General features: G+C 49.4%; 1 protein-coding gene across 5 annotated transcripts in view; it reads right to left on the bottom strand.

The window, feature by feature from the left end:
- Positions 1-26,970, bottom strand: part of NTRK3 (neurotrophic receptor tyrosine kinase 3) — a 231,823-nt gene that overhangs the window by 165,887 nt on the left and 38,966 nt on the right. For all 5 annotated transcript variants that reach the window (XR_008749358.1, XR_008749360.1, XM_005242418.3 and 2 more), the window contains exons 4-6: positions 10,393-10,461; positions 2,491-2,648; positions 70-212 (exon numbers count right to left, since the gene is read on the bottom strand). Coding sequence is in view for 3 of the 5 variants with exons in the window: in XM_005242418.3 (XP_005242475.1) it covers positions 70-212; positions 2,491-2,648; positions 10,393-10,461 (370 nt within the window). In the remaining 2 variants the exon portion in view is untranslated. The remainder of the gene's footprint in view (positions 1-69; positions 213-2,490; positions 2,649-10,392; positions 10,462-26,970) is intronic.

Raw genomic sequence — 26,970 nt, 5'->3', positions numbered from 1 at the left:
AGACCCATGGCAGCTCTCTCGCCCTTGCCACATCAGGCACAGGCAGCACTAAGGTCCTCTGCCCCCTACCTGGTGCGTGTTGATGGAGTGGAGATCAGCCACGGTCCAGTCGACGTCAGGCAGTGGTGATCCTGAGCCGTTGCAGGTGATGACAGCATTCTCCCCTTCCCGCACCGTCAGATTCACATGGCTCACACTGATCTCGGGGAGGTCTAGGAGAGCCAGACACCAAAAAGCGCTCAGGTGTGGAGCAGCATTTACTACAGCCAGTCACAGGACATGTGTGTGGACACAGATCCCACCAAGCTGTTTCCCAAATCAGCCTCCACCACCCTGGGATAAGCAGCAGGAGGTAACAGCGTGTCCTTGCCCTACCAAGGAAAGGAGGTGTCTTGGAGATAGGGGAAAAATGTAGGCACTGTAGATGTGCCAGCTGAACAGACCCTCCCGTCACATTTAAATCCGAAAGTTGCTGTCCAGTTCTAGCCGCCCTTCCCTTCACAGAACCCTCATCCTCATCTCTTCTACTCCCACAGAAGCTGCTCTTGAGGCCAGTCACCTGGAAAGGGAAAGCTGTGTATGACTGGGAGAGGATCCAAAGCATTCCCACCTCCTGGGACAAGGTACAGAGCACCCAGAACTCCAGGTGATAGAAGCATCCCCCTAATTTACAACAATCCAGAGAAGATGACCAAGGATGTATCCTCATAATAACTGCAGCTCTCCTAATACAAGGTGCCCTTGTTGTTCCTTGGCAAAGACAGAGAGAGTCAGTGATTTATGGCAGTTCTGATTTACGCCACTTCCTTACTCGCCACCACAGGCACCAAATATCCTTGCAACATGTAACAAGACAGCACTGGTTGCAAGAAGAAGAGCAACCAGCCTTCTTGCACAAGTTGGGCTTTCTGGGCTGTTCGTAGAGGCAAAGTGGGTAGGCAGGGCATGGGGGAACTGAGCAGTGGTGCCTTCCCATCATAGGGCAGCAGCATCCATCACGCCAGCCTAAAGCCATGGGATGAGGATACACACCCTTTCACTGCTATCAGGGAGTGACGCCAGGAGGGAAGCAACATTGTACTGACTTTGAAGGATGCCAGAACAAAGAAGGCAGCAGTCAAGGCCTGGTAAAGCTGCATAGGCGGCAGGAATCAGTGGAGAGGGAGGTGGGAGGGACACGTATGGTCACTGGTGGTTGAAATGGTATCAAACGTGGCCACACCAAGCAACACCAGCACCAAAGGACAAAGATAAATGAGGTCTTTTTACAACATCCTTTGAGTGGTCTTAAAGCTTGAACAGAAGGACTTTCCTTTGGAGGAAAGCAGATCAGTGTGTCTCCCTGTGCTTCCAGGAGACTGCAAGGTCAGAGAAGGTGCTCACTCTGCACCCCAGCACGTTGTTCCCAAATCAGCACCCTGCTGTCCCCTAGAGTCTAGTACCACCACTGATGGAGCTACCTCTCCTCCAGTCCCTGATCCCTCAGGATTTTTTTTTTCCTCTAATCGTTGCAGATTATTCTTCCCATGTGCGGAGGAAATTACAGCACACAAATCTTTTTAGTTCATCCACATGCAGGCACACTTTGGCCAATTTCCAAAGATGAACAAAGGGACATCGTGAACTTCGGGTGGGTGTGTTGCAGGGGAGGGGGAATCGTGCATGCTGTTTGTCTACGGCTGCTACAAGAAACATACCCAAACTCCCAGAACAAAGGACAATCATCAGAAAAAGAAAACCTCTGGTTTTCCTCCTCCTTTCAGCCTGTCAGTTTGACAGCTGCTTGTGTATAGACAGTTTAATTGTTCTGCTGAAGGTACACCTCCTTCCCCTTACTCTGCAAAGGATGCTTTCCAGTAATGGCAATAGCAGAACAAAAACTGACACCAAACAGGCAGCTGATGCGTGAACAAGGTGAAGGAAAAAGGGATAACTATTGAACGTGCCTCATGTTGCCCCTGGGGCCACTGGACTCTTTTAAACATCAGCAGGAAAGAGAAAGAGATACAAAGTCACTCTGCCTCTTCCCTACAGATAACTGGCTTTCAAATGAAAAAAAGAGAACAGAAGAAAATTAACAGAGGCTTGTATTTCCTAAGAGTAATTATGAAAGATACAGTGGCAGTCTTTGAACAACATACTGTTCCCAGGATTTGTTAAGACAGACGAAGAGCAACATGAAACATATCCCTTTTCAAGGCATCACGCAGACTCATCGCAGACACTTCACCAAGCAACATCATTACAGTGAAGGAAATGCCCCGAATCACTCAATACCTTCACACATCCAGAAACAACAGCCCCACCTTTACCCAGATACTCTATTCTTAATCCACAAACTACCCTAATCAGCTTCTATCATTTTATTCTTGACCACATGGTGGGATTCTGCTACACCAAGTTCCCCAAGAAAATGGTTAAGAAGATAGGACAGGGGTCCTTCCCGGCACCCTCCTGGCCTCCCTCATACCCGCCCGCAGGAGTTCTTACCGCACTGGGTGATGTTCATCTCCTGCAAAGGGATGATGGCTGCATCCATGTTCATGCAGTAGAGCTCCTGGTACTGCAGGTTTGCCTCACCCTTCTCCTGCCAGAGCTGGATCCAGCGGATGTCACAGCTGCAGTTAAAAAGGTTCCTCTCTAGTCTCCTATGGGCAGAGAGAGCGTGAGAAAGGACGGTGGGGTGGGGAAGGATGAGCAGGGCCATCACCTGGCTCCAGGCTCCCTGAAGAGGATAGCCACCACGCAGGTGCAAGGGGCCCTTCAGAGCTAAAGAAGAATCTCCTCCATGTTATTTGCCTGGGGTCTTCTGGTACTTGTTATTTATGTCTCTTCCGCCTTCAGAGAGACAGAGGTTACACATCCATGCATTCACACCGTCTCCTTCATGCATGCACACAAGGTTTTACATCTCCCAGAGCCGCACACAGGCACATGCAACGTCTTTCACCGCAAGATCTGCACATCTGCAGCTCAGTCCCGCAGCTACCCAGACACCCAAAACATTCATCCCTCAGCAAAAGAGCAGGCGGCTCCCCACTGCCCTAAAACATTGATTCACATCTTCAAATCCTACTTCAGTGGGGGTCCAAGATCCTGCTGGGTAAAGCACACCTGCAGCCCCCACTAGCACTCAGCAAAGCTGGCAGCTCTTCTCCCAAGTACCTTGGACAAACACAGCCTCCTGGTGACCCAGGACATGAGCTAATGCACAGGGTATCATGCATTTTAATCAAATCAGAGAGCACTGCACTGAGACCCTGCTGACCTGGCCAAGAAAAGAAGCACTGTCTTTAATGTACTTCATTTAAACCACACTTATATATGGTTTATATACCAGGGATGTTTATTATAATTGATTTTCCAACCTATTAACCATTTCATTTACATTTTTAAAGCCCTGAAGCTTGCTCTCTGTGGAGATGCAAGGAGGCCAAATCCCAGCAGGGAGGAGAGCCCAGTGCTCAGCCAGGCCAGACTGAGTTACCAACGTGGGTTGCAATGGTAACTTGAGCAAAAGAGGAGATACAGCCTGAACAAACAAATTATCTCCCCACATCACTGTGTAAGCGAAAGAAAGTAGGAAGCAGAGAAGCCAGCACTGCAAAAGGTGAGCTCAGTCACCCCAAAGCAGAAAGGTACATTCCAATGTCAGACCGTTGCTTCACATGATATCTAGATCCCCCTGTCATACAGCAGGGAAGCTGTTTTTCTAGTCTGTTCTGTATATTACTGCAAAATCCATGCTTGCTTTTACAAAATTAATTCCACCAGCTAACAGGATTTGGAAACGACCTTCCAAACACATGCAGCTGATGTTTTGTCAATACAGTACGGCAAAAGGAGCAAGAGGAGGAGAAAGGATCTGCTGATAGCACCCAAGGGTGTTAAACCTGAACCCTAATGATGCCATTTTGAATCTTCTTATAGAACTAGATGCCATCTGACCTTTTTTTGTGTGCATGTTTTAGAATAAACACTGTGTTAAACTTCACTCTGTGGCTTTTCATTAGTTCATTCTTTTCCCTTGAAAAGCACCTAAACCTTTGCAACACAGGTTGACAAGCGACTCAAAAGGCCAAAGCACTAAATTTAAACAGACCAGAGCAGATCAGTACTGTGATTTGGTGGAATTCGAATGACAAGGAATTCCCTGCATGCTATGGTGGATACTGCCAGGGCCTCATACAGGCTTTGCATTCTCTCCAGCATATCCATGAATCCATGTTCTCCTCAGGACTCTCCCAAGGTCGTTGCTACCAGCAGGACATGGAATGGCGCGTGGGTAAGAGCTGTGGACTCTGCTAACAGCAGATCAGGTAACCAGAGTTGTACCCTGGGACCAGGCAGGGAGCCAGGAGAGCTCAGAGGCAATGGGGGAGAAATTCTGCTCAGTTGCAAATATCCTCATGAAATGAGGCTGCTGGGGACAGCCACTGCCGTAGCAGGTAAGGGCAACTGTGTAAGTAATAGACAGCAGCCTTCCTGGCCCATTGCTAATTCATGAAGGCCCGTGAATAATGCAGGAGCAGCGGGCTTCAGGGCAGAACTTACCCACGACCTGCCCCAGCATCAGCCCTGCCCCAACATCAGCGCTGTAACACTCTCTAATCAAGACCCCCACAGGGGCTTTTGCACAAATTAACTCCATCACCAGCTGGATGCGCTGAGTGCCACTGGCAGCTGATGTGGCACCACAGGTAGAAGAGGGACAGATGTTGTGCAACTGTTTTCCCTAACATGCATCGCAAAAGCACTCTTGACATGCAGGAGACATCCTCATTCCTTGCTTGGTGCCTGATCTGCCATGCCAGCCAGCTCTCCAGAAAGGTGCGTAGGGATTTCCACACTCACACTGTCCTTTGCCTGCCCAAAATCCTGGACCTCCATTGTTCTCCTCAAGACCCCACCCCTTGGCAGGGATCATTGGGAGCTGCAGCTCCTTCCAGCTCTTCCACCCACAACCTCTGTGACACATCTCCGTTACCTACAACCCTCTGCTTGCTGAGATAAATGCACCTTCTTTTCTCCGCAAGGAGGAGAAGCACCTCTGAGAGCACAAGGTGCCCTTTAGCCAAAACCCACTGTTGGGCCAGAAGACATCACCATGTGCTGCAGAGACATCTCCCATCACAGTGAGAAGGACAAAAACTGGTGCTGAAAGGCACAGTGGAGCAGCCAAGAGGTCTTCATTGCTGCTGTATGCTTAAAGGATGCAGCAGCAAGAAATAAGGCAAGGGGCTCCTTCTCATGAGACTTATCTGACACAGCTTTCTCCCAGAGAGGATGAGTAAACCCAAAGGACATTTTTCACATGTAACCTTAGCTTAGAAATGTTGCCAAAGCATCGCTTGGTTACAGGCTCTCAGGAGCTGCACATACTCCCGCACCTTTTGAAGGCCTTGTTAAAACTGAAAATGCCTGTGAGAAAGAGCAAGTATCACAGCCGCAAGCAAGCTGGCGTCTCTGCACAAGCAGAGCTGCTCCCTGCACAGAGGAGCTGGCCCAAAAAGGGACCAAACCCACACATGAGCCAGAGCCATCCAGCAGCCCCAGGCAAAGCACAGGCTTGTAGCAGGGTGTGCTCTGGGCAGAGCCCCTCCATGAGGCAGGCACACTTGCAGGGCTTGTGTTTGGGACAGAAGAAAACTGCAACGATCACGCTCTTCACTGTCATTCGAGGGGACAGCGACAGAGCTGAAACCCTAGAGCTATGCAGGCACCAAGTCAATTCTTCAGAGACAGCAATGCTGCAAGCATCTGGCTGAGCCCAGCTTTGCTCCCCGCCGAAAGCTGTACCCACTGCCTCCCACAACAGACCGAGGGCTCCCTGAACAGCCCGCACCAGGGTGGACCAGTGCAAGAAGGAGATGCCATCAGCATCGCAGTACGTACTGGGACAGGCAGGACTTCACACACACACCCCGAGCAGGTTTTTTTCAGGCTATGTAACTATATGAGACGCACACGCTGTCCCACACCTCCCCTCTCAGCTAAAACAAAACTGTCCACAGCTAAAGCCCCTCAGAGGGCAGTGGAGGTCCTCGCCATGCTTCTCCTGTCTTAGTTCACATAAAACTGCTGCCAAGGTTTCATTCATTTGCAATTCAAAACTCTCCTACCTCAGTGTTGCAGCACAATCCAACTAGTAGACTGCAACAAGGCTTTGCCATTGGTCAGATTCTACTGTCCATGCTGTATCTGCTTCCTCCAGAGGTCAGACCACACTGCTCCTCCTCCATCTGACCCCCTCTACCCCAATCCTCAGGGCTATTTAACCACTTAGCAGGAACGAGCTACACCTGCACATCATCCATGTCAATCAACCCACTGCCTCTGAGGCAAGGCCACAGCCGCATGTTATCAACACTAACAAACCCACTGCCTCCATTCCTTTACACCTCAGGACTGAGACCACTTCCCTAAGCTTGAGAACCCAAGAGCACCCCAGAAGACAGAAAACAAAACCTACTTTTGGTTTTCATTTCTATTTATTTCCCTGAACCAGGGCTTCTTTTGGCAGTCCAGCCAGAACTCTTATTTCCAAACCCCTGCCAGAAAGGGATGGAACAGAAAGGGAAGAACTCAGACAGGAGTGATGCGTGGCGTCTGACGGCTGGATTAGCTAATGCAGAGAGCAGGCAAGTACCCACTGTCTAGCTACAACTCTATTAAGAGTGACTGTTGGCGGCAATAAGTTCTTAAGCTGGAGGCACAGACGACTTTAAGTTAGACTCATAACATTAAGTGATGCTGCTGTGCCCCGTTCCCACCAAAGCCTCTTGCTGTAGCATTGCAGAAATCTACCGCAGGGCAAGCTGGCAGGGACTGCTGGTATTAGAAATGCTGATGGGCTGGGCAGAACAGCAAGATGTTCAGGACTACAAGGTTTTATACAACCAAAGATGTAATTGGATCCAGAGTCTTAAGTCTTTCCGGGAAGGAATTTCTTGAAATGTCAGCCCTGAGCTCTCTGAGGACATGACAAAGGAAGCCAAGGACATGACAGAGGAAACCAGCTGTGACTTCTGGATAAGAAAGGCTCTAAGTCCAATGTTTATGAGCTGTTGCATGTGTCAGATTCTTCCCTGTACACACTCAACTTCAGACTTAGAGTTGCGCACACATTAACCCAAGCCCTGCTGGTAAAGATCGGCCCATGCTGTGGGAATTAGAACTGGATTTACTGGAAACAATTCCAAGCCTTGCTTCTGGCCAGGAGGAGAAAGATAATATTCTTTGGAATTGTGCCTCATTTTTGCCATCCTTTCTTCAGTGAGTCAGCAGAGGAAAGTCTCAGCTCTGTTGAACAAGAAAAGAAATTCTGCTTTAAAGCAGTACCATCTTCCCGAGCTTGTGATGCCTTGAATGCAGCCAGGCAGCTGTTTCAAGCCCCAAGTTCCCATCCACCTGCCTGCTTTCATAGCATGGCATGATCTTCCCATTAATCTTCTGCTCCTTCCTGCTCTGTGTTCACTGAGTGGCTTTGTCAGGTCTCACGTTCCCTGGCAATCTCCGAGTCGCATCAGTTGTAGTTCCTCTCCTCCCAACACCCTGCTGGAGATGATCCTCCCATAGCTTCCCTTCCCACATGCTCTGCTGCTCTGAGCTGCCTCGTTGTAAGTCACAGTTTTGCCTTCAGTAACTACCGTCCCTCCAGATCCCCAACTGCCTGGCAGCACTAGTACTCAATATCAGGTGCCTCTGGCAAACTGCTGCATGCCTACACCCACTTGTCCCACCAACCCTCCCTGTAGACGTAACCTTCTTGAGAAGAGCAGACTCTTGCCAGCATCTATGTGTCCCTAGGGTCTTCTGGCCTCTCCATGGCCATGCACAAGTACTGCTGCTCAGTCTGCCTGCCTTGGTCTCTGCTGCTCACCACCTTCTTCCCTTCCAGAGAGTTTTGGCTCAACTTCAAGTCCTTGGCTGATGTCAGTCTGCAACTCCCTTTCTAGCTTTCACCAGTGCTTCACACTCACTTTATGTGGGCCATGTATTCTGTCTCTTTCCCAGATTCTGGAAGCCTCCTTGGAGCTCAGTGTGCCAAAAAACTGTCTTCTACTCACCCATCCTCTGCATGTCTAAAAAAAATAAAATATTTCCCACTTTGGCACATCCATTACTAATCTTCCCCCATCTTGGGATTTGCTTTTCCTCAACAGGTTCCTTTCCTTTTAGCACTCAGGACCATGACCACCCCACAGTAGATAATGTATGTCTTTTCCTTAACTACCAGCATCTTTACGTGAACAATGATTCAGACCCCATGGCTCAGGCTACACCTCCACACTGTCTAGTCTCAAAAAAATCCAAAGTTCATCTGGACAGTTTCATGGCCCCAAGGAGGACACTGCAGACTTATCCTCCTGCCCTATTAACACCGACATCCCAGCAGGCATCAGCTAAAACATCCCTCTCCCATCACACTTTTGGGGAACACCATCATCATGTTGTTCTGGTACTGACCATCCTACTTGTGCTCACATGGGTGGAGGGACCTTAGTGACAAGGAGCCCAGAGAGGAACATTTGTCAGGAAGCACCAATGACAAAGCAATTCTTCAGAAAAAAAAAAACCAAAAAAACCAAAGTTGACCAAGCTGTTACTCCAGCCCAGCCAACAGCAAAAGCCAGACCCTGCAGGCATGTGCATCTGTAGGTATAAGTTGATCACTGGAGCTGGTTCCAGCGGATGGTTTGCCAAGATCCCTTTTGCAACATGGTGGCAAGAGAGGTCTAGCCGAGGCTCCAGCCCCACATGGTGCTGAGCCTCCCCACGGGACACTGAGGACACCGTGCGTCACATCAGGGCTGCTTTCCCACCCCGTCATCTCCTCTTACCAATCAGCCCTGTGATCGCCTACATTTCCATCTGCATTACTTCTTTCATTAATTGGGGCTTATTATTTCTGAGAAAACCGCTCTGAGCACAGCTCCGACCGCAGCCAAGCAATTCGGTTCCTTCCCATTTGCCAGGCTGCAGAGTGCTGGCCCCAAGTGACTCTGCTGACACCAACCAAAGCCACCCCAAGCACACCTGCTTCCCTGGCAGGATCACCATATCAGGACAACACAGATGTATTCTTCATCAGGTGGGAACAAGTACACTCTGCTGCCCAAACAGCAGTATCTCAATTCCCTTTGTGCTTGGCATTGGTCTTTTGAGTCTGACTTGGGCTGGCAGACCAGGGACACGCCTGAAGAAACAAAATATGACCAAATGAAACCACATAAAAACGAGCCCCGCTGGAAGTATTCCCATTAATCTGCAGGCTCACCGTTACCCCAGACCCTGCCAGTGCCTCTAGCTCAGGACTGCAGCCCCATTTGCTCCTCCACTCTTCGGTCTCTCTTGGATAACAACCATCAATCTGAGTTTTGCCAGACGGTGCAATGACAATAAGTAAAGGTCTAAGAATACAAATGACTCATGCTATTAAACTTGAAACCTGAGCCAGGATTGAAAAATATTTAGAGCTGTAATCAGCAAGGAGACAAATTCCAAATTCAGCATTTTAACTCTGCAAGCCAGATTCCCCATCAGAAGGGCGTTTCTCTATTTTCTAATATCACTATTAGTATTTTTCATTTAACAATTTGACAGAAATAAAATACACTACAGTAACACCAGTGATAACACACTTACTCCCACTTGAAAGACTGTCTTTATTCTTTCATAAGTCACTTCTAGCTTACAGCTCTATTGATCATCAGTGAGGATGAATGGAGCTTCCCAGGTTCCTCTGGGACAAATCCTACATATATATATATTTATTTTTTTTATACCCACCAAACAAGAATTTCTAAAATTCAACAAAACAGGTCATCAGGGCAACGCTCCATTGATTTCATGTCCACTTATTCTCCAAGCACAGTGCTGAATGCTCTATCAATAATTCAGCAGGCTGAAGGCCACTGGTGCCCCAGGAGAAACACTACCTCATCTCCCACATAGGAGCTGGGAGGTGCCTTGACTGCTAGAGAGCAACGGTGTCATTCACCTAAAAAGAAGGGGTGTCTTATAAAGCCTGACCATCAGCTAAAGCAAAATGGTTAGCCCTACGCTGCAACAGATGAGGAGAAAGTGTTTGAGAAGGTCTGCTCAAAATCTAGTAAGTATTTCTAATGTGTTCCCAGAATTAGTGAACCATTTACTACCCCAAGCATGACTTGTTCATCATCCCGACGTTAATTAGCCAGCTGCTGTGAAGTTAAAAGAGAAGCAGTTCTGCTCTGGTGCTCCCGTACCTGGGAAACCCTCCCAAGGATGGTGCTGCCCACTGGAGTATTAGGTAATTATTCACAGGCTTCAAAATAGCTCTATTTGGAAATCGTTCCTCCTCTCAGCCTCCCCTCTTCTCCCAGGAGATACCTCCAGGGTGGGACTTACAGTTCAAAGAGTCGCAGGGTCTGGAAGAGTTGCCATGACAAAGTGGTGAGCCGGTTCCCAGAGAGGTCTCTGAAAATTAACGAGAAAAAAAAAAAAGTCACGGTAAATAATTCCTCCTGCACATGGCCCTACCGCCTCCGCAGGGCTCATCATCCTCCTCGATGGGGAGGCTGTCAAGCAGTTTAGGACCCAACTTTAGATCTTATAATGAGAGGTTTTAATGAGGACAAGCCCAAATGGAAGTTTTTCATTTTACTTTTTTTTCCCCAAGGGAGCAAACTGTCTATATCCTACTGCAACATTAAGGAAAAAAAAAATACAAACAGAGCAAGATATATCTGATACTTGCCCATGAATCCAGAGCTCAATCAACCACAAGCAGAAAGAACAAGTCTAATTTTGTAACTTGAACAATAAATTAAGCACAAACCTCATGTTAAAAATAGTAACAGCCAGGTTCAAATGACAGCATGATGATTACCCAAGGTGTTATCATATGATCTGCAGTAGCTGTGCACTCAAAGCGTCCTGGTACGGCTGTGGTGTTGCACCCAAGGGTTCCGCCACTACAACAGCCAGCAGCTCCCCATCCCTCTCTCCATCTGCCCAATTGTGCAAAATCATAAATCTCATCTACCTGAGAAAGCTCTCATCTACCTGAAAGCCAAAGAGGATGAAGGAGTGTAAAAGCAACCAAAACACTAAAAACAAGAGGAACAAATGTGTTTGGGGCAGACCAAGTGGAAAGAGAAAAGTCCCAGATTTCTAACAGCATGAGAAGACGGCAACGAAACGCTTACTGCAGCAGGCAGCCTTCCTGGGGGTGCCTGGCCAGCCTGAGAGTCACAGAGGGACCAGCCCATGGGGTGAGCAGATAGATGCGTGGTCACAGGGTCTGGCAGAAACTCAAATCCTCCCAGGCCTATGCTGGCCTCCAGAAAACCCAGGAGGTGCTGCCTCACATGCTTAGCTGAATCCCTCCCTGTCATCACCAGCTCCTGCCCCGCTGCGAGCCACGCAGGCAGGCTGTGGGCAGGCAGGACAGCTCGGCACGAGGCTGCAGATGCCCTCCTGCCTCAGCCCTGCTTGCTGGGAACAGTGGTGAAGCACCAGAGGCACAAATGACCTGGAGGTTCATTAAACTCTCAGCTGGCCAGAAAGGAGGTACGGGACGAGGTGACAACCTGTGGGCAGCCTACCCATGCTAGCCTCAGCCCACAACCCGTTTGATTTGCAGAAACATGGTAAAACCAAGAGAACAAATCCTGGAATGGCTCTTGCCACTGCAGGTCTCGGACACAAGAATTTAGGATGAAAGATTCATCCATCACCTTACACAAGGCTGCAGCAAGGGCAGGTACACTGGGCAGATGCAGAGGGCACAGCCCAGGGACTGACAAGGCAAAAGCAACTCTGGTCCTGTCCCACCTGCTACCAAGCGATGCTGTGAAGCCCAGAATTCTGTAGTTAGGAATGGGGAAGCCGCTGCAGTTCACACAGCAAACCACGATCCCAAAGGCTCTCCACAAGGCTGGCAGAAGAATAAGCCCAAACACCATGATGGCCCAGTGCTGCATCATTAAATTCTGGCTCTGCTTCACATCAGACTATCCCGCTGTGGAAACCACGGCAAACCACAGGTACCTCATTTCACATGACTAAGATCCCACCGTTCCTACGGCTGTAGACAAACTGCTTCCAGACTCCAATAAACTTCAGAAAGGTGGCAAAAATAGCAGGTGAAGTTAAGTGGGGGGGTATGGGGGTGGGGGGTGGAATATTGCAAACCTCCCTCTTTTATCCACCCCGGAGCACTGAGCACCTGGAAACTTTGCAAAGACAGATGAAAAGTAGGAGGGGAAGGAGCAGCTCGCTGCTACTGAAAAGCGAGACAGTAAACTCCCTCCCCCAACCAGAGAAAAGAAGGAAGCGTAAAGGGGGATGCATGAGAGACAGCAAGATGTAGGAGAGAGGCAGAGATGCAGAGGAGGGAGTGAATCTTACTGGAATGTCCTTTCTCAAAGGTCATGTTTTGCTACATTAGGCAGAAATGTCAAGAGAAAATTGGATTCTGAAAGAGAAAAAACAACAGGCTTTCCACGCAAATAAGGGAATCAAAAATAGCATGATCGTGTTATTACAATTTAGGACACAGAGACGGAGAAAGGAAACATCCTCACTAATGCAAGAAGCTTTGCCAGGCAGATGTGCTGTGCTTCTCCTGCAGCCCCTGGAAACCAACTCCTACCACCTCCTCCTTCCCCCAGACAACAAATCAGAGCAAGTATCAGGCAAAGAGGAGACGGGTCTGCGCTTGCACACATCTGGCAGGAGATGCTGCTCTCGGAGGGCAAAGACTGTGTCCAATCCAACTTGACTTCTGCAGGGCCAGTCAGGGGAACACACACCAACGGCTCTGCTTCAGATCAGCCAGGACACACATGGGGAGGAGCAGGTTTGCCATTGGAAACAGACACCTTGAACGGACACTTTAAAACATCAGAAAGTTCCTTGCAATGGACCCTTGTAAAGATCCGTGATCTCAGCACAGAGACAGGCTGCACACACAAACATACATTAAAAACATGCCATTGCAGTCACAAAACCTCCAAAGGTCAAAGAAGCCAGGACTGGGTTTCCACATGCAAAGGGTACATCTAATGACTTCTGCCACAAAAGATAGAGCTCTCCCATGGAGAAACCTCACTGCACAGCATTCATTTCTCCCAGAACAGATCCATCCCGCGCCCTGGATGGGGCAGGTTTCCCAGGGAAAATAGCATGTGATTGTGTAATTAAAGACGGTATCGCAGTAGATGCACACAAGGAGATTAAATTATGGCTCCACAGGTGAAGCTCTGAGCTCTGGCAATTTGTAACTCCTGTTCAGTGCTTTGCAAGGCTCCCCCTGTGCTCAATCCTTGGCTGCACACACCAAGTTTCCCAGTATTTTGTAAAGCATAGATAGGCAGGATTAGGGGAAATCAAGGCACTCCCACACAGGAATAGTCCTCTCCCAGTTTCAGCTGCCTGTTTTGCCTTTCTGTCACTGTTTCCAAGGCTGAGTCTGTTGTCACCTCCAAATGCCCATCGCTTGCACTGACCAGAACCTCTATCCTCCTGTGCCAGTTCTCCCCAACCTGTTTGCTTCCCACCTCACCCAGCCACTTCTCCCCAAATACTTCTCCACCCCAAATTTCCTTATTCCCAACCAAATTTCCTATGATCTTCCCCACTTTTATATCCTCCAATCCCAACCCCAGTGTCCCAACAAGAGCGGCCAGTCGTCATCTCCCCTATCCACGCCCAAACATCCTTTGCAAAACTTCTCCTCTCCAACTGGATCAAGAGCCATTCTGCCTGTGTAAGGAGACATCTCAAAGCAAAATCAAGTCTTCCAAGGAAAATCTGTCCTTTCACAATGTTTCTTTCCTTCCAGAAAAGGAGGGTGCAGGTGCTCTGCAACAGGAGCATCACCAGTATTTTCTAGCTTGAACAAAACAGACTGTTTCCCCTGCTCCCTTCCACTGCCTCAAACATTTGAGCAGGTTTTTATTTGAAACTAGAAAGAAATAATTCCCCCCACCCCAAAAAAATGCAGGCAGAAGCAGACACCCAACACAGAAAACTTCAGCCTGAGCAATTAAAATCTGGCAGAGTTATAGGAAAGTGGAAGCAGTCCTGTAGCGGAGCTTGCCAGAGAACCTTTATAACAGCCTATGCATCAGCTCTACCTGTAATAAAATACGGCACATCACACATCGAGGAAACACGGGGGAAGGGAATAAAATACCTTCCCTGCGTATTTCTCAGCAGTGAACAGGACAGACTTGCCATCAGTGCTCCTGGAACATACTCAAACTGCTTCTCCACCATGGGACATTTTCTCCATCACTCACAGGATGCTCTTTTCCACAGAGACATTCTTTAGAAATAGCTGCCAGGGTCCTTTTTGCCTCTGGAGTAGGTTTCAAAGGAGTTGAGTAGGGAGAAGGAGTTGGATGGAGCACACCTGGACCAGGTCCAGGGCAGCAGGCATCCAATCCACTCGTGACTCAGGCTCAACACCACTCTCCTCTCCTCCCGCTGCAGCAGCCATGGTCCTAAGCCTCCTGCTTTGCAGGTGGCTCATCACACCATACCCCCACCAGCAGCCCCCCACACCCCTCAAAGGCAGGATGTTATCACTGAGTGACAGCATAGTCCCACTTCTTGCCATCTCCTTCCATCCATCCTCCTACTATGTTTCAGGAGGGAACACGCTGTGTCCTGCACTCCCCCACAGGCACTGCCGAGACCTTGCTGGTGACTGGAAGGGGAGGGGAGGTGACTACTGCCATTTTGTCCCAGTACATGACAGAGATGGAGTCGCTGAGGTTCACCTTCTGAACAAACTCCTGCATTTAATAAGGAATGGGCGGGTGCGGGACAAAAAGAGGAGTCTGAATCCATGCAGCCCAGAATAAGTGGACTTCAGTGCAAGAGGAGACAGCATGTCTTCTCTCTCAATTACCCAGCAGCCAAATTTTTTTCCATTATTAAAGCCATTTTTATTCAGCTAAATTAAGCCAGTTGCCTCATTAATGACACCAAGAAGCAGGAGCCCCTGTAATTAAACTGTAGGCTATATTATGCAGTTCAGTCTGATGCAACAGCAGAAACACTGCTGCTGGGGAGGGACCCTCCATGCCTGTCCCTTCTCCACACATCTCCATCCTCCACTTGCCCTTGTTGCCAATCTGACACATTTACTTCTACACGAGAGAAGTTTTTCACACATTTTAATAACATGGTGCCACTCTGAAAATTGTGATTGGAGCGGGATTAACTGTGCAGAGCAGCTGGGGCTGAGGGAGCACGAGCGACTGCCTGGCAGAAATGACAGGCAAGATGCACATCCTCACCTGCGGTTCCCCAGTGCTGTGGGACTCCCTTGATATCCCCCATGCTTTAGGCACAACAGGTGCTTCCCATCATCTCACAGCTCGCTGCAGCCTTGGCCGGGTACTGTGGCCACAGGAGAGGGAAGTGTCAGCAGCCTCACACGCTGCTGTAGGTGTAGGGGTAGGTCCATCCAGACGTCATTTCTGCAGCAAGTAAGCCGCTAAAGCTTTGGGTTTGAACCAGAAAAACACTGGAAAGTCACTCTGGGGATTGTTTGTCCCTGCCAGATAACTCCAGTGACCTCTAAATGCAATGTTACACTCCCCATCGCCCGCCCTACCCTCCCTTCCCCCTCCCTCCTTTTCCTGTTTAGTAAGCAGCTTTGCTCATTAAGGGAAAAAATGCACTGTCCTCCCTTAATGAATGTGCTAAAATTACCCCAGCAAGTCCCAGAAGCTGTGGCAGTACAGGCCTCCCCACAAATCAGGCTCTGCAAATATTAGACTCAATTGAAAACTCCAATAGCTCAGCACAAAGCCCCAGCAGGACGTGCTTGAGATAGAGCCTGCAAAAGCACTGGGCAATGCCAAGTGCATGCAAACCTCGCATGCCCGGGAAGCAGACTTAGCAGAACAGGACACTGTGTTAAATTGGTCAGCCTGAGATTTCATAGCTGCCAGCAGTTCTCCCGCTTGTGCTCCCTGCCCAGACTCAGCACCAGAACATGTGTATTGATGCTGTGGAGGAATAAGACAGTTTACAGAAGTCCTCCAGCCATGATTTGGCATTACCTCCAGTTCAGCTCATCAAGCAACCCCTTAGCAACACCCAGGTCTTTACTAACCCTGAACACTGCAGAATCAAAAAGCCTCTGAGACTCAATCTTCCTTTGTAAGTTTGGATAGCATAACTAATTCCTTTCTCACATCCACAGGTACCGTCCTGTGCCTTGTAAGGCATGCATCACACAGCATATCCCATCACATAATCATCTCATTTCACCCCAAAATATTCCTTGTTCTAGGGCTACAATCAGAATTGGCAATAATTTTCCAAACTCAAAGCATCCTGCACCAAAGGAGAGCAAGAGAACATCACTGGTGACACACAAGAGACCCTGCCACTCCACGTGCACACCCACTAGCCCTAGAGGTGCAGTGCCCAAGGAGGAACTGCCCAACCCTTCGGTATTTCCCAGCTGCACGACCTTGATTTGTAAAGAATCCCTACTGTCACTGAAACAGGGCTGAAGGAGGTGGAAGAGGCTGGTCCTCTGCATTGTTCTTTAAACAATAGCATTACAAAACAGAAGTTGCAGAGCAAGTGGGAAAGCGTAAGGCACCACGCCTCCATCACAGGGCTCCCACACCCCGTGCCAGCAGCACATCTGCCCCACGCCTCTCCTCCCACAGCCTTTGCCAATGCAGCAAGCCATCTCCTGCTGCTGCCTTCATCCCAGCCCATCCCAAAACATTTTAAAGGCCACCCAACCCCGTGACGCTCCCACACCCTCTAAGTCATCTCTTCTGAGGCATCTCCCAGCTGCATGAAGCTTTGTTTGGAGGCAAATCACCCCTCAGAGTTTATTGTTGCTCACAGTTTTTGTTCAGCGGACAGTACAGATGGGAAGCTGTCACCAGATGTGGGTAATGCTGTCCCCTATGCTTCGAGGTGGAACAGATGCAGGGATCTGGCCCTCTGGACTCTGATCATCTCTCCCCCTGTTGTGTACATTTTCCACTGCTCTTCTCCAAAGACATCTGGGCTCTCAGAGGACTTGAGGAAAGGTTAAAAGCTGGGTCAGCCTGCAGTTGCTTTTGCTTTGCCTGCCAGCTTCCCTGCAGGGCAGAGTCCAGCAGCATCCACAGAACATGTCAGTCTTCTGCTAAAGGAAAACCAACCTGCAACGGGCAAGAGCCCTTCCCCACGGCTGCCCTCCTGCAGCTGAGACATCCTCAAGCCTGTCCTGCCCCCACCCCATCTCTTCTCTCCCAAACTGTAGTAATTTTGGATCTATTAGGCCCAAAATATAACTATATGTTGGGCTTTTCTCCTGCTTCGGCATACAGAAATAATACTGGAGATGTGTGCCGACTGAGAACAAGGGTTGCCAGCTGACAGCTCCAGTGAGGGGTTGGGTTTATCCTGCCTGTTTGCTTCAAATTGCATGTTTCTTTGAGCTGGGAACAGAGGAATGGGAGCTGGGAACTGGGGAATGCCTCCTACTCACAGGTTTCCAGTGGACCCAAAGCAAACCAAATCGCTCTGTACTGCAGCGAAGCACAGCTCTAGGAGACAGCATGGGAAGGAGAGCTGTGCCTAAGGGGCACTTCCCTGCATCTCTGAGTACACAGTGACAACAGACCCCAAACATGTGCCCTCCCAGGCTCACATGTGTCTCCCACCACCTCCCCCTTGCTTGCACTGGAGTAAGCAAGGACAAGGGCTCAGGAGATACCACTGCCACTGGGAGGTCACCCCAGATCCCCAGGCAGGCACTGGGAGAGCTGGACAAGGACCACACAAGAGCCTCAACTTCAACACATCAAGCACAGATGCACTGGGACAGTGCCTGGTCCTCCCTCTCCCTCCTGAACCAGGGCTGTGCTCTCTAGCCGTTAGAGGGCTCTTGCATCAAATTTATCTTAAGGAAAAAAACCCAGACACCTACTTGGATGCCTGGACGTCAGCAAGCCCTAAGTAATCTCAAACGCTACCCTTGCAGGGCGGTTGGAATGTAACAGCTAGGCCTGAATCCCAATTTGCCTGCCTCAGGGAGGGGTGTCAGAGGCTGTGATGGGCTGGGACAGTGCCAAGCACGCTGCAGAGCCTCTGAAGAAAGGAAGGGGTACAATAATGAAAATATATATATATACACACACACACACACATATATATATCTCCCAGCAATAGCAAAACAACAGGGCATAAGGCAGGCTAAGCTCTCAGCAGACACTGCTAAATGGTTTCCAATTAATTAACTGATTACATGATAGAACAGAAGGGGATTCAAGTGAGTGCTGTTGACCTTTAAGAATAATTAATATCATCAGGATCGTAAAACTCGTCCAAGAAAAATAATTAGGAAGATTCTAATATTGCCTACAAAGCCTCATCGAAGGGGGAGAGGAAGGTTCTGGTTAATTCAAGGCACGGTTCTCAAGCATTTTCTAGCAAACCCATTTCTCCCTTACACTTGCTTCCCCCTGCAGAGCTTATACACATAAGCTTCTTCCCTACCTCAAGGCACGCCCCCCCCCTCCAGATCAGTTTTCCCCATCACCTTTTCTACAGCCCATCACCCTTCTGCTCCATTTCAACCTTCTTTCCTAATGAATCCTTGCTCCAATCCTTTCTTGCAGTCCTCTCTTCAGACTGGTCCCTGTCCCTTCCACAGCTGCATCCCATCCCCTGCTCATCTTTGACCTGCTCTGAGATCTGCTCTCTGCCTTTCTGCACCTCAGGAAGGAGCCCTGGTCCTTCCATATGCCATGGATCCACTTTTTATTTCCAGTCACCACTGGCAGCTTCATAGGCTGACAGAAGGCAAGCGCTACATGTAATCCCAAAAAGCTCTTCCCTGCTTTTCCTCAGCAGTCAAATCCATCACAGAGGCTGGTCTGGGAAGCAGATGTAAGCAATGCACAGCAACAGGAGAAAGCAAGAGACTGAGAACTCATGACTCCCTTTTGTTCCATTGCACCTCACCAAGCACATGAATACACCCACCCCACTATATTTTCCTTGCTTCTCCTTTCCCAGTTCACTTGGCCCACAGGTCCTGCATGGGACAGGGTCTGGAAAGCCACTGAGCCAAGCAGGAACTGCAGTGGTGAGCTTCGCAGGGAAGGTCACTTGAGCACACTGGAAGGCAGGTTGCATGAGCAGCCAACATTTCTTGCGAGGGAAGCATTAAAAAAAACAACCTACAGCCCTGGAATGACACCCACCTTTACAATGAATAAATAAGTTTCCTCTGCTGCTTATTATCATTAAAAATTCTGTGGCTTGACACTTCACAAAATTATAAATAAAAGGAAAAATGGTCTTCCTGGGCTCAGAAAAGCAGGCTGCTGCCAAAGAGCTGTGTTTACACCAGCTAATGAAAAGAAAGCCTGCCATTAGCCTACAGCACTCACCCCACCTTGGCAGGGAGTGGAGCCACCTACACCCACAGCACAGGGGGCTGGGAGGCTCCCATGAGGGACCAGAGCTGGGGGGCACACGGGACACGGCTGCTATGGGGAGGTACACACATGGGGAACAGGGGACTGAAGGGACCATGCTGTCAGCCAGTGGAGATGGCAGCTGCCACCTCCCATGCTGTGCGGAGGCTCCTGGCTGCAGCGGGAGGTGAGGCTGACGTGCTCCCGCTACACCTCATCAAACAGCAAGAAAAACACGCAGCCTTAGAGACAGACAGCATCAAGCAGGGAGCTGCCTCGCACCAGGCTGCTGCTTCCCTCCAGGGGCCTGTGGGGTGGGGATGAGGAGCAGGGAGGCAGCAGATGCCTGGAGCACACCCGAGCACAGGCATAGTCCCTGTTTGCAGCAGCTGAGCACACAGGGAGGAGCAACACCCTGAGCAGACACCTGCCTCCAGCTACACCTGAGCCATGGTACAACATGCCTCATCACAGCTCCAGGCACGATTAGATGAGGGGGACAGGGAACTATTGGTGACTTAATGCAGTCAGAGTCCAGAAAAGCCTGCTTGATACACTTCTTGCTTATAACCACCCCAAAAGCAGAAACATGTTTTGTCTTTGACAATTAGCTCCCTCAAAAAACACAAGAACATCTGGACAAGGCAGTTACACTTTTCCTGCTCTTCTCAACACATGATGTACTTGGAAAGGAGAAATATCTTTCACCCACCCTTTATCTTCAAATATTGGTCACCATAAGGAACATTTTCAAATGAAAAGACTAATCACCATGAAGCACCAAGTACTTCAGACGGCAGCAGGCATTCTTTCATTATTCTGAGACAGCAAATTACCCACAATTATCAACACACACAACTGGATACAACAAACATTTAGCCAAAGCCCATGGGTTGTGGTTGCAGTAAGGTTGAATGGCAGATCTCCTAAAGAGCTACTCATATGAGAAACCCACAAACAGCAGCTGGGTAGCAGTGCTGCAAGACAACTCCATTCGCACTGCAGAACAAATCCAGCGCCAGAAACCACTGCAGCTCAGGAGGTTTGTATTGCATCTATCAAACAGGCATCTCGACAGACTGGCTCCATAGTGGGAGAGTTGGAAGAATAAAGGCACGGCTGTAGTGAAACCAGGCTGGCCACCCCTCCGGTGGGCTCACACTGGATGGCTCCATCCAACTTGCCCCTGCAGTCAGGTGTGCACAGCCACAGCTCCACTCCCTGCCCTGGGGTGCTTGGCTAGGCCTGGAAGGGGAAGGAGTTTGTTCCAAGAGAAGGTGAAAGGCGGCAGGGCTGCATGCAGGGAGGCCAAGCTGCAGGCTGGGGCCAAGGAAGAGGCAGAGAAGCCAGGAGGCTTAGGTGCATGCAGGGAGGCTGCACCAGAGGCCAGGCGGCAAGCAGAGAGGCAGGGAGGGCCAAGAGGCCTGGACAAGGCTAGAGGCCAGGGTCCATGCTACAGGCAAGGTGGCCAGGGCTGGCTCTAGGCTGCAGGCAGAGACATCAGAGCTGATGTGGCAGCAAGGAAGCCCAGCTGCAGGCAGGGAAGACAGGAGGCTGAACTGGGACAGAGGCAGGAAGGCCTGGAAATCTGGAGGGTGGGAGGCAGAGAAGCCCAGGCCCAGGCAGAGGGCCAGGCCCAGGCTGGAGTGGCGGGATGTGGCGGGACGCAGCGGGAACCGGGGATCGCGGCTCCGGGACGGTGGGACGCAGCGGGAACCGGGGATCGCGGCTCCGGGACGGTGGGACGCAGCGGGAAACGGGGATCGCGGCTCCGGGACGGTGGGACGCAGCGGGAAACGGGGATCGCGGCTCCGGGACGGTGGGACGCAGCGGGAAACGGGGATCGCGGCTCCGGGACGGTGGGACGCAGCGGGAACCGGGGATCGCGGCTCCGGGACGGTGGGACGCAGCGGGAAACGGGGATCGCGGCTCCGGGACGGTGGGACGCAGCGGGAAACGGGGATCGCGGCTCCGGGACGGTGGGACGCAGCGGGAACCGGGGATCGCGGCTCCGGGCAGGGAGACCCGCGCTGGGGTGGGCCGGGCGCTGTCGGCCCTGTCCGTGGTGCTGAAGCGCGGCCCCGCGGGCGCACGGTGCGGGCACGGCCCCACCGGAGGAGCAACCGGGGGGAAGCCAGGCCTGGCCCCACGGCAGGCTGGAGGCAGCAGGCGTGAAACCTCAGTCACTCATCCTCAGTCACCAGCCAGTCTACTGATACAGCTAACCCACAGCTCCTGGGGAAGGCAAACTTCTGGCCCCCACTGGCAGCCTTGGAACTATCCCACAGTCTCTTGCATCTGACATAATTCACAGCTCACCCCTTCACAAATACAAACGACGGGAGGGGGTTAGTCGGAAACTCCACCCCCTCGCCTAGTTTTCCAATAATATTTTATCATTCCAATAAAACACACAACTGCCTAACTTATGACATTTAAATTCTTGCCTAGTCACACACCATCATGAATTAATGTCCCATCATTCATGCCATGTCGTATCTAATTGCTCAAATAATATACGATTTTACTGTTTCTATTTTTCTGCCCTGGTGCTTATTGCCCGGACATCAAAAACTGAAAAACAGTCCTGCAATCATACTGTTAGTAAACCAGTATCATGGAAAGAAAAATCCCAGCTGACATAACTTGTGCAGTCACTTAACTTTCACTCATCCTACCGTGATTGTTCACTCTCTCCCCCAGCAACTTTCAAGCAGGTTTGCATGTCCTCAGGTCCCTCTTGGGGAAGGTCCTCCTCCTAGTGCAGCAGCTCTGATACTGGCACAAGCGGGTAAGATGTGCCATGTACCACATGTAATCAGCTGAGCCACAAGTTCTGGGGAACAAGCAAAAGGGACAGCCAGAAGCTGTTTCTGGAGTACCTCCATGCCACAGTGACCTCAGAAGCCTAGGAACAAGATCCGGTCCTTCTTATGCCCAAATCTCCAGAAATCAGCTCATTCTGTACTGCTGATCTCAAGAGATGCAGTGATGTTTAACCAAGACAAAATTACACCTCATCTTTAGGATCACATCCAAGAGGAACGTTTGGCCTCTCCTTGAAGGGAAGCTCACAACAAGATATCCATCAGGCCATTGCTGAACAGCAAGGACTGTGTCACAGAGGATGAGTCCCCACAAAACCTCAACTTATCTCAGGTTCACATTTTACCCCAATCCTGAAACAAGCCTTATAAAAAGACCCACATACACATAGCCCCACGTAGGAACAGACTCATTCAAAACATCCCCAGCATTGTCTGCAATCTTTTTTAAAGAGTGGATGGGAAAAAAACAGGACCTTTGTAAAACCACCATTGCCCATTTCACACATCCGCCAAAAGACAATTGATCAAACTTCAGAATGGGAAGTAACTCTAATAGACACACAGCGCAGCTAGATAGAACATCTCAACATTTCAAAGAAAGAAAGGAGAGACAAAGCAAAATCCTGAGAGCCAGGTACCAGAGTGATAGTTATAACCTAAGAATCCAACCCGGCAACGAACATTTATGATAGCATTATTATAACTCATCTTACATTGCAACAGCATCCCACAATTCAAGGCCAGGTTTCACTAGAAACCATACAAAGTGTTACGCTGCAAATAGATCAAATAAGAGCAGAGAAAATATATGTTATTATTCCAGGTTTTCCAATGAGGAACTGAGGCAGGACAAGTCTTGCCGTAAGGTGCACAGTGCTTGAGTTAAAAACTTTCCTTCTCACGCCCCACTAGAGTACATCAGTCACAAACTCGCCACTCCGCCTCCTACTGCAACACATTAAACCTTCTTCACAGCAGAGCAAAGCAGCCTGAAGCCAGGAATTAGTTACCCAGCCCTCTGAATGCAGGTCAAATGATTTCAACCCAGCCTGAAGGAAAGCCACAGTCCTGCAGGGAAATGGTCTCTCCTCTGGCCTTGCGCACAATGCCTGGTAAAACGCAGGACCTACCTCTGCCGGCTACAGAAAAAGGAAATGCTGCAGTTAACTGCTTATCAGTCACCTGCGGTAACAACTGGGAATAAACATGCCATCACACCACTACTACTGATTAGCATATCAGCAAGGACCTGCCCTACACTGGCATCCAAGGGAACAAAGCAGATGGGGGGCAGGACAGGAAAGTTAAGGGAAACAGAGGAGATGTTACTGCTGTTTATTTTAGTGACTGCTCTATAAGCATGCCCAGCATTTTATATAATAACTAGAGACACATGGCAGAGAAATGCTTCCCCGAGTAAATCACAGCACAGAAGTTTGCCCCTAGAAGAGGCTGCAGCAGGAACATCCTTAGAGTACAAATGGAAGTCAAAGGGTACCCAAGCTGCCTGCCTGATTAGGGATAGTAAAGGAACATTCACCCAGTGGAAATTAAAGTGCCCTTTAAATTCTTCTCATAGCTATTTTGCCTATATTCATGGAGAAATTCAGTTCCTATTTAGCCCTTTACAAATGCAAACTAAACCAAGTTAAATTATCAAGGAGGGGGCTTAGGTAGATGCATTTTACTTCACCCTCCCAGTGAGCTAAGAACTTACATATAGTCATATATTGTGTCCTGTCTCACATGCAGACTTATTAGGCTGCACTGACTTGAGAGTATGGACAGGAAATCAGAAGCAATTAACACATGACAGTTTGGGTTAGGAGAAGACTGCTGGGATAGGTATGACAGCAGCACAGTGACGAAAGGACAAAGCAGGGAGAAATAATCAGGGAGGGGGAGGAAGGGTAACAGGACATCCAGAATCAAGTGGAGGACTGCAGACAGCCACAGGGCCTGGAGCTGGTTATGGGAAGAGAGCAAGAGTTTAACCCTGCTGCGTATATAAGAATGACTCTTTCAGAGCAAGGCAATAGATCATTAACTACAAAGCAGGGGAAAATGACCCTCAAGACATGACTTAGAGGGAACAGTGTTATACTTGCAATAATTCAGCATCTGATATTTTGTTTATTTCTTTATTTAGTGTAAGGTCTCGATCAAGCTCCCAGACACACAGAGCAAAGGAGGTGAACCTTGCCAGCCTTGCAAGACAGTTGCCTGCAGCCCTTTGAAAGTGCATGGGTCTCAGTTGCTGGAGGGCTTCAAGTGCTGTCCTGAAACAGCACTGAAGAGGGCAGAGAGCAACTCACCAACCTTGTGCTGCCTCAGCTACCTCAGTTCTCAGGGGATGCAGCCCAGCTTCTTTCCTATCAAAGCCTAAAACCATAACACATCTCTGGGAATTCCCACATCAAAGCTACAAACCACATCCAATACCAGGGCAACAGTTCATATGACACTGCTCAACTGCTGTGAACCCAGCCAGGACACTGAAGCTAACTCCATGCTCAGTAAACAACACAACCTACAGAGGAGGTTCTGGGAAGCTCTGATTAATCACAGCTCAAGTTTGCCTGTGACAACAAGCCCATAGATCAGCCAGCTCAGTCTTTCACCAGGCAAAGCAGATCCCTGCACATTCCTGCCAGCACCTTCTAGACCTTCCCCAACCCTCAACTTTGGGAGAAAAAGACTGGCAGGATCACACAAAAATGCCTATGGAGCAGAAGGTGATCTGACCATACCATACTCAAAAAGCTGTTACACTCCGCACAAACCACTCCAGGGTCTCCATCTTTAAGACCCCTGGAAGAGACAGCTTGATCACCCATGCCATCCTTACTCTGGCGGGCAGGGCTGAGAGTGAGCTCATTGACAGGAGCTGTGTCTTGACCAGCCCACAAACCAATTTAAAGCATGTATAAACCTCCAGAAGACAGTTTAAGAAGAGCCTATGAATGCAGACAGAAATGGCAATTATTAATTTTCTAAATAGAAATCTGACTACTTAAGCCTTATTTAAAAGTGTGCCTGTCTGTATAATTACACAGCCTTAATTTGTTTTCTTTACTACACAGTAAATAAGGTGTGCACAATTACCCTCTGCAAATAAAAGGCAGTGCCTCCTGACTGGCTGGCTGAGTACACAGCCGCCCAAGAAATCATTTAGAGGGAATCAGTCTCCTAAGCACCCGCTTCCCAGTAAAGGGGAGACTCATGTACTGCAAATGTCAGCTTGTCTAGCTCTAGGCACAACCTGGTGGGAGTCTGCTCTCCCACATGCACAGCTCTACTGTCCCACAGCCAGCAAAAGCTGGATGCTTTGGCCAGCAGCAAACAGGTCCTGTCCTCTCTCCCATGCACGGATTCCTGGTGCGCTGTGAAGCTGAGCTCGCCTGTGGACTTCCCAGTACCTAATGAGGAATGTGATAATGTTGTATTCTTCCCCACAAGGCACTCAAACAACCTCGCTTTACTGTTCCTCTGCCTGTTTTATGATATGAGCGGGAACTTGATATCCCCATGACTTGCAATCCTTTATCAAGTTCAAATAAACTGGCCAAAGCATTCCAGTGTTATTAGGAAAATGATAGAGAGTGAGAGCGTGCAAGACTTTCCTCAACAAGCTGTGCTAAACACAGCGACATAGTGAATATGTATTCAGAGGGTTTACATGTCTCAAATGTAGGGACCATATCACCCCACAGTTTTCTTGTACAGCCTCAAGCCAAAGACTGAGGTTTTCTGTCAACACCAAACATTTCCTACGTTCACCTGCTAACACTGACTTCCACAAATCTTGGCTACAAAGGCTCAGTTTTCCACAGCCTAGACCTGCTGGTCCTTGCATCCAATGCATGGTGCTCTCTAGGACCATCCCCACATTAGCCAAAGGGCTGTCAAAGCTGCACAGACACAGGACCAGGAACACACCAGTGCAACTTTGCCCAGCAAGACGACCTCAGTGAGGGCACAAAATGACACTGGATACTAACCAGCTTCGACCAGACCCACAACCATCCCCATTCAACATCTAGCCAGTACTTGTTCTGGGAAGAGTTAACTGCCTCAGCCTAACTGCCAGCAGAAGAGGTAGTTCCACATTACAAAACCTACTGTTATATTTTGGATTAATTGCCTGCATAGCAGTGATAGGCTTCACAGCACCGGCGATCAGAGAAGACATGGAGCCCTAACGCTCCTCATTCAAGAAGAATACACAAAGTTATTGCTAGATGTACACCTCTGCCTTCCAGTCACTCACTGCTCCTCCACTGATTAGGTTGGCCTTAACCCCCTTATACAGCTAATTTCAAAACTTAAAGGACAGGCATGATCCTGCCAGGCAGCACTTTGAAGCCTACCACTCAGGCAGCTGAATGCTGAAAAGCCCCTTCATAAGTCTCTCGCTTTTCCTCCCTGATTCTGTGATGGGGAAGGGGGGGGAGGAAGGGGAACAAGCCAAACTTCATCCAGAACCACTATCTTAAACCCCCACAAACCTGAGCTCCTGCAATTAGAGCTGTGATAAGTTATCTGCTTGTGATTGCACAGCTGGGGTCTGAAGACAAACATGTGCACAGAGGAAGGGCCAGAAATAGAAGTTGCTGGGAGAAGACAGAGCTATCTGGCCCATCTGAGAGGAGGAAACCTTGATGAAAGGCACTGGGGAAAAAAACTCACTTCAGCAGGAG

Source organism: Falco peregrinus, chromosome 1, assembly GCF_023634155.1.
Source record: "Falco peregrinus isolate bFalPer1 chromosome 1, bFalPer1.pri, whole genome shotgun sequence".
NCBI lineage: Eukaryota > Metazoa > Chordata > Aves > Falconiformes > Falconidae > Falco > Falco peregrinus.
The sequence above is the reverse complement of the archived record's forward strand: the minus strand, read 5'-3'. Positions and strand labels throughout refer to the sequence as shown.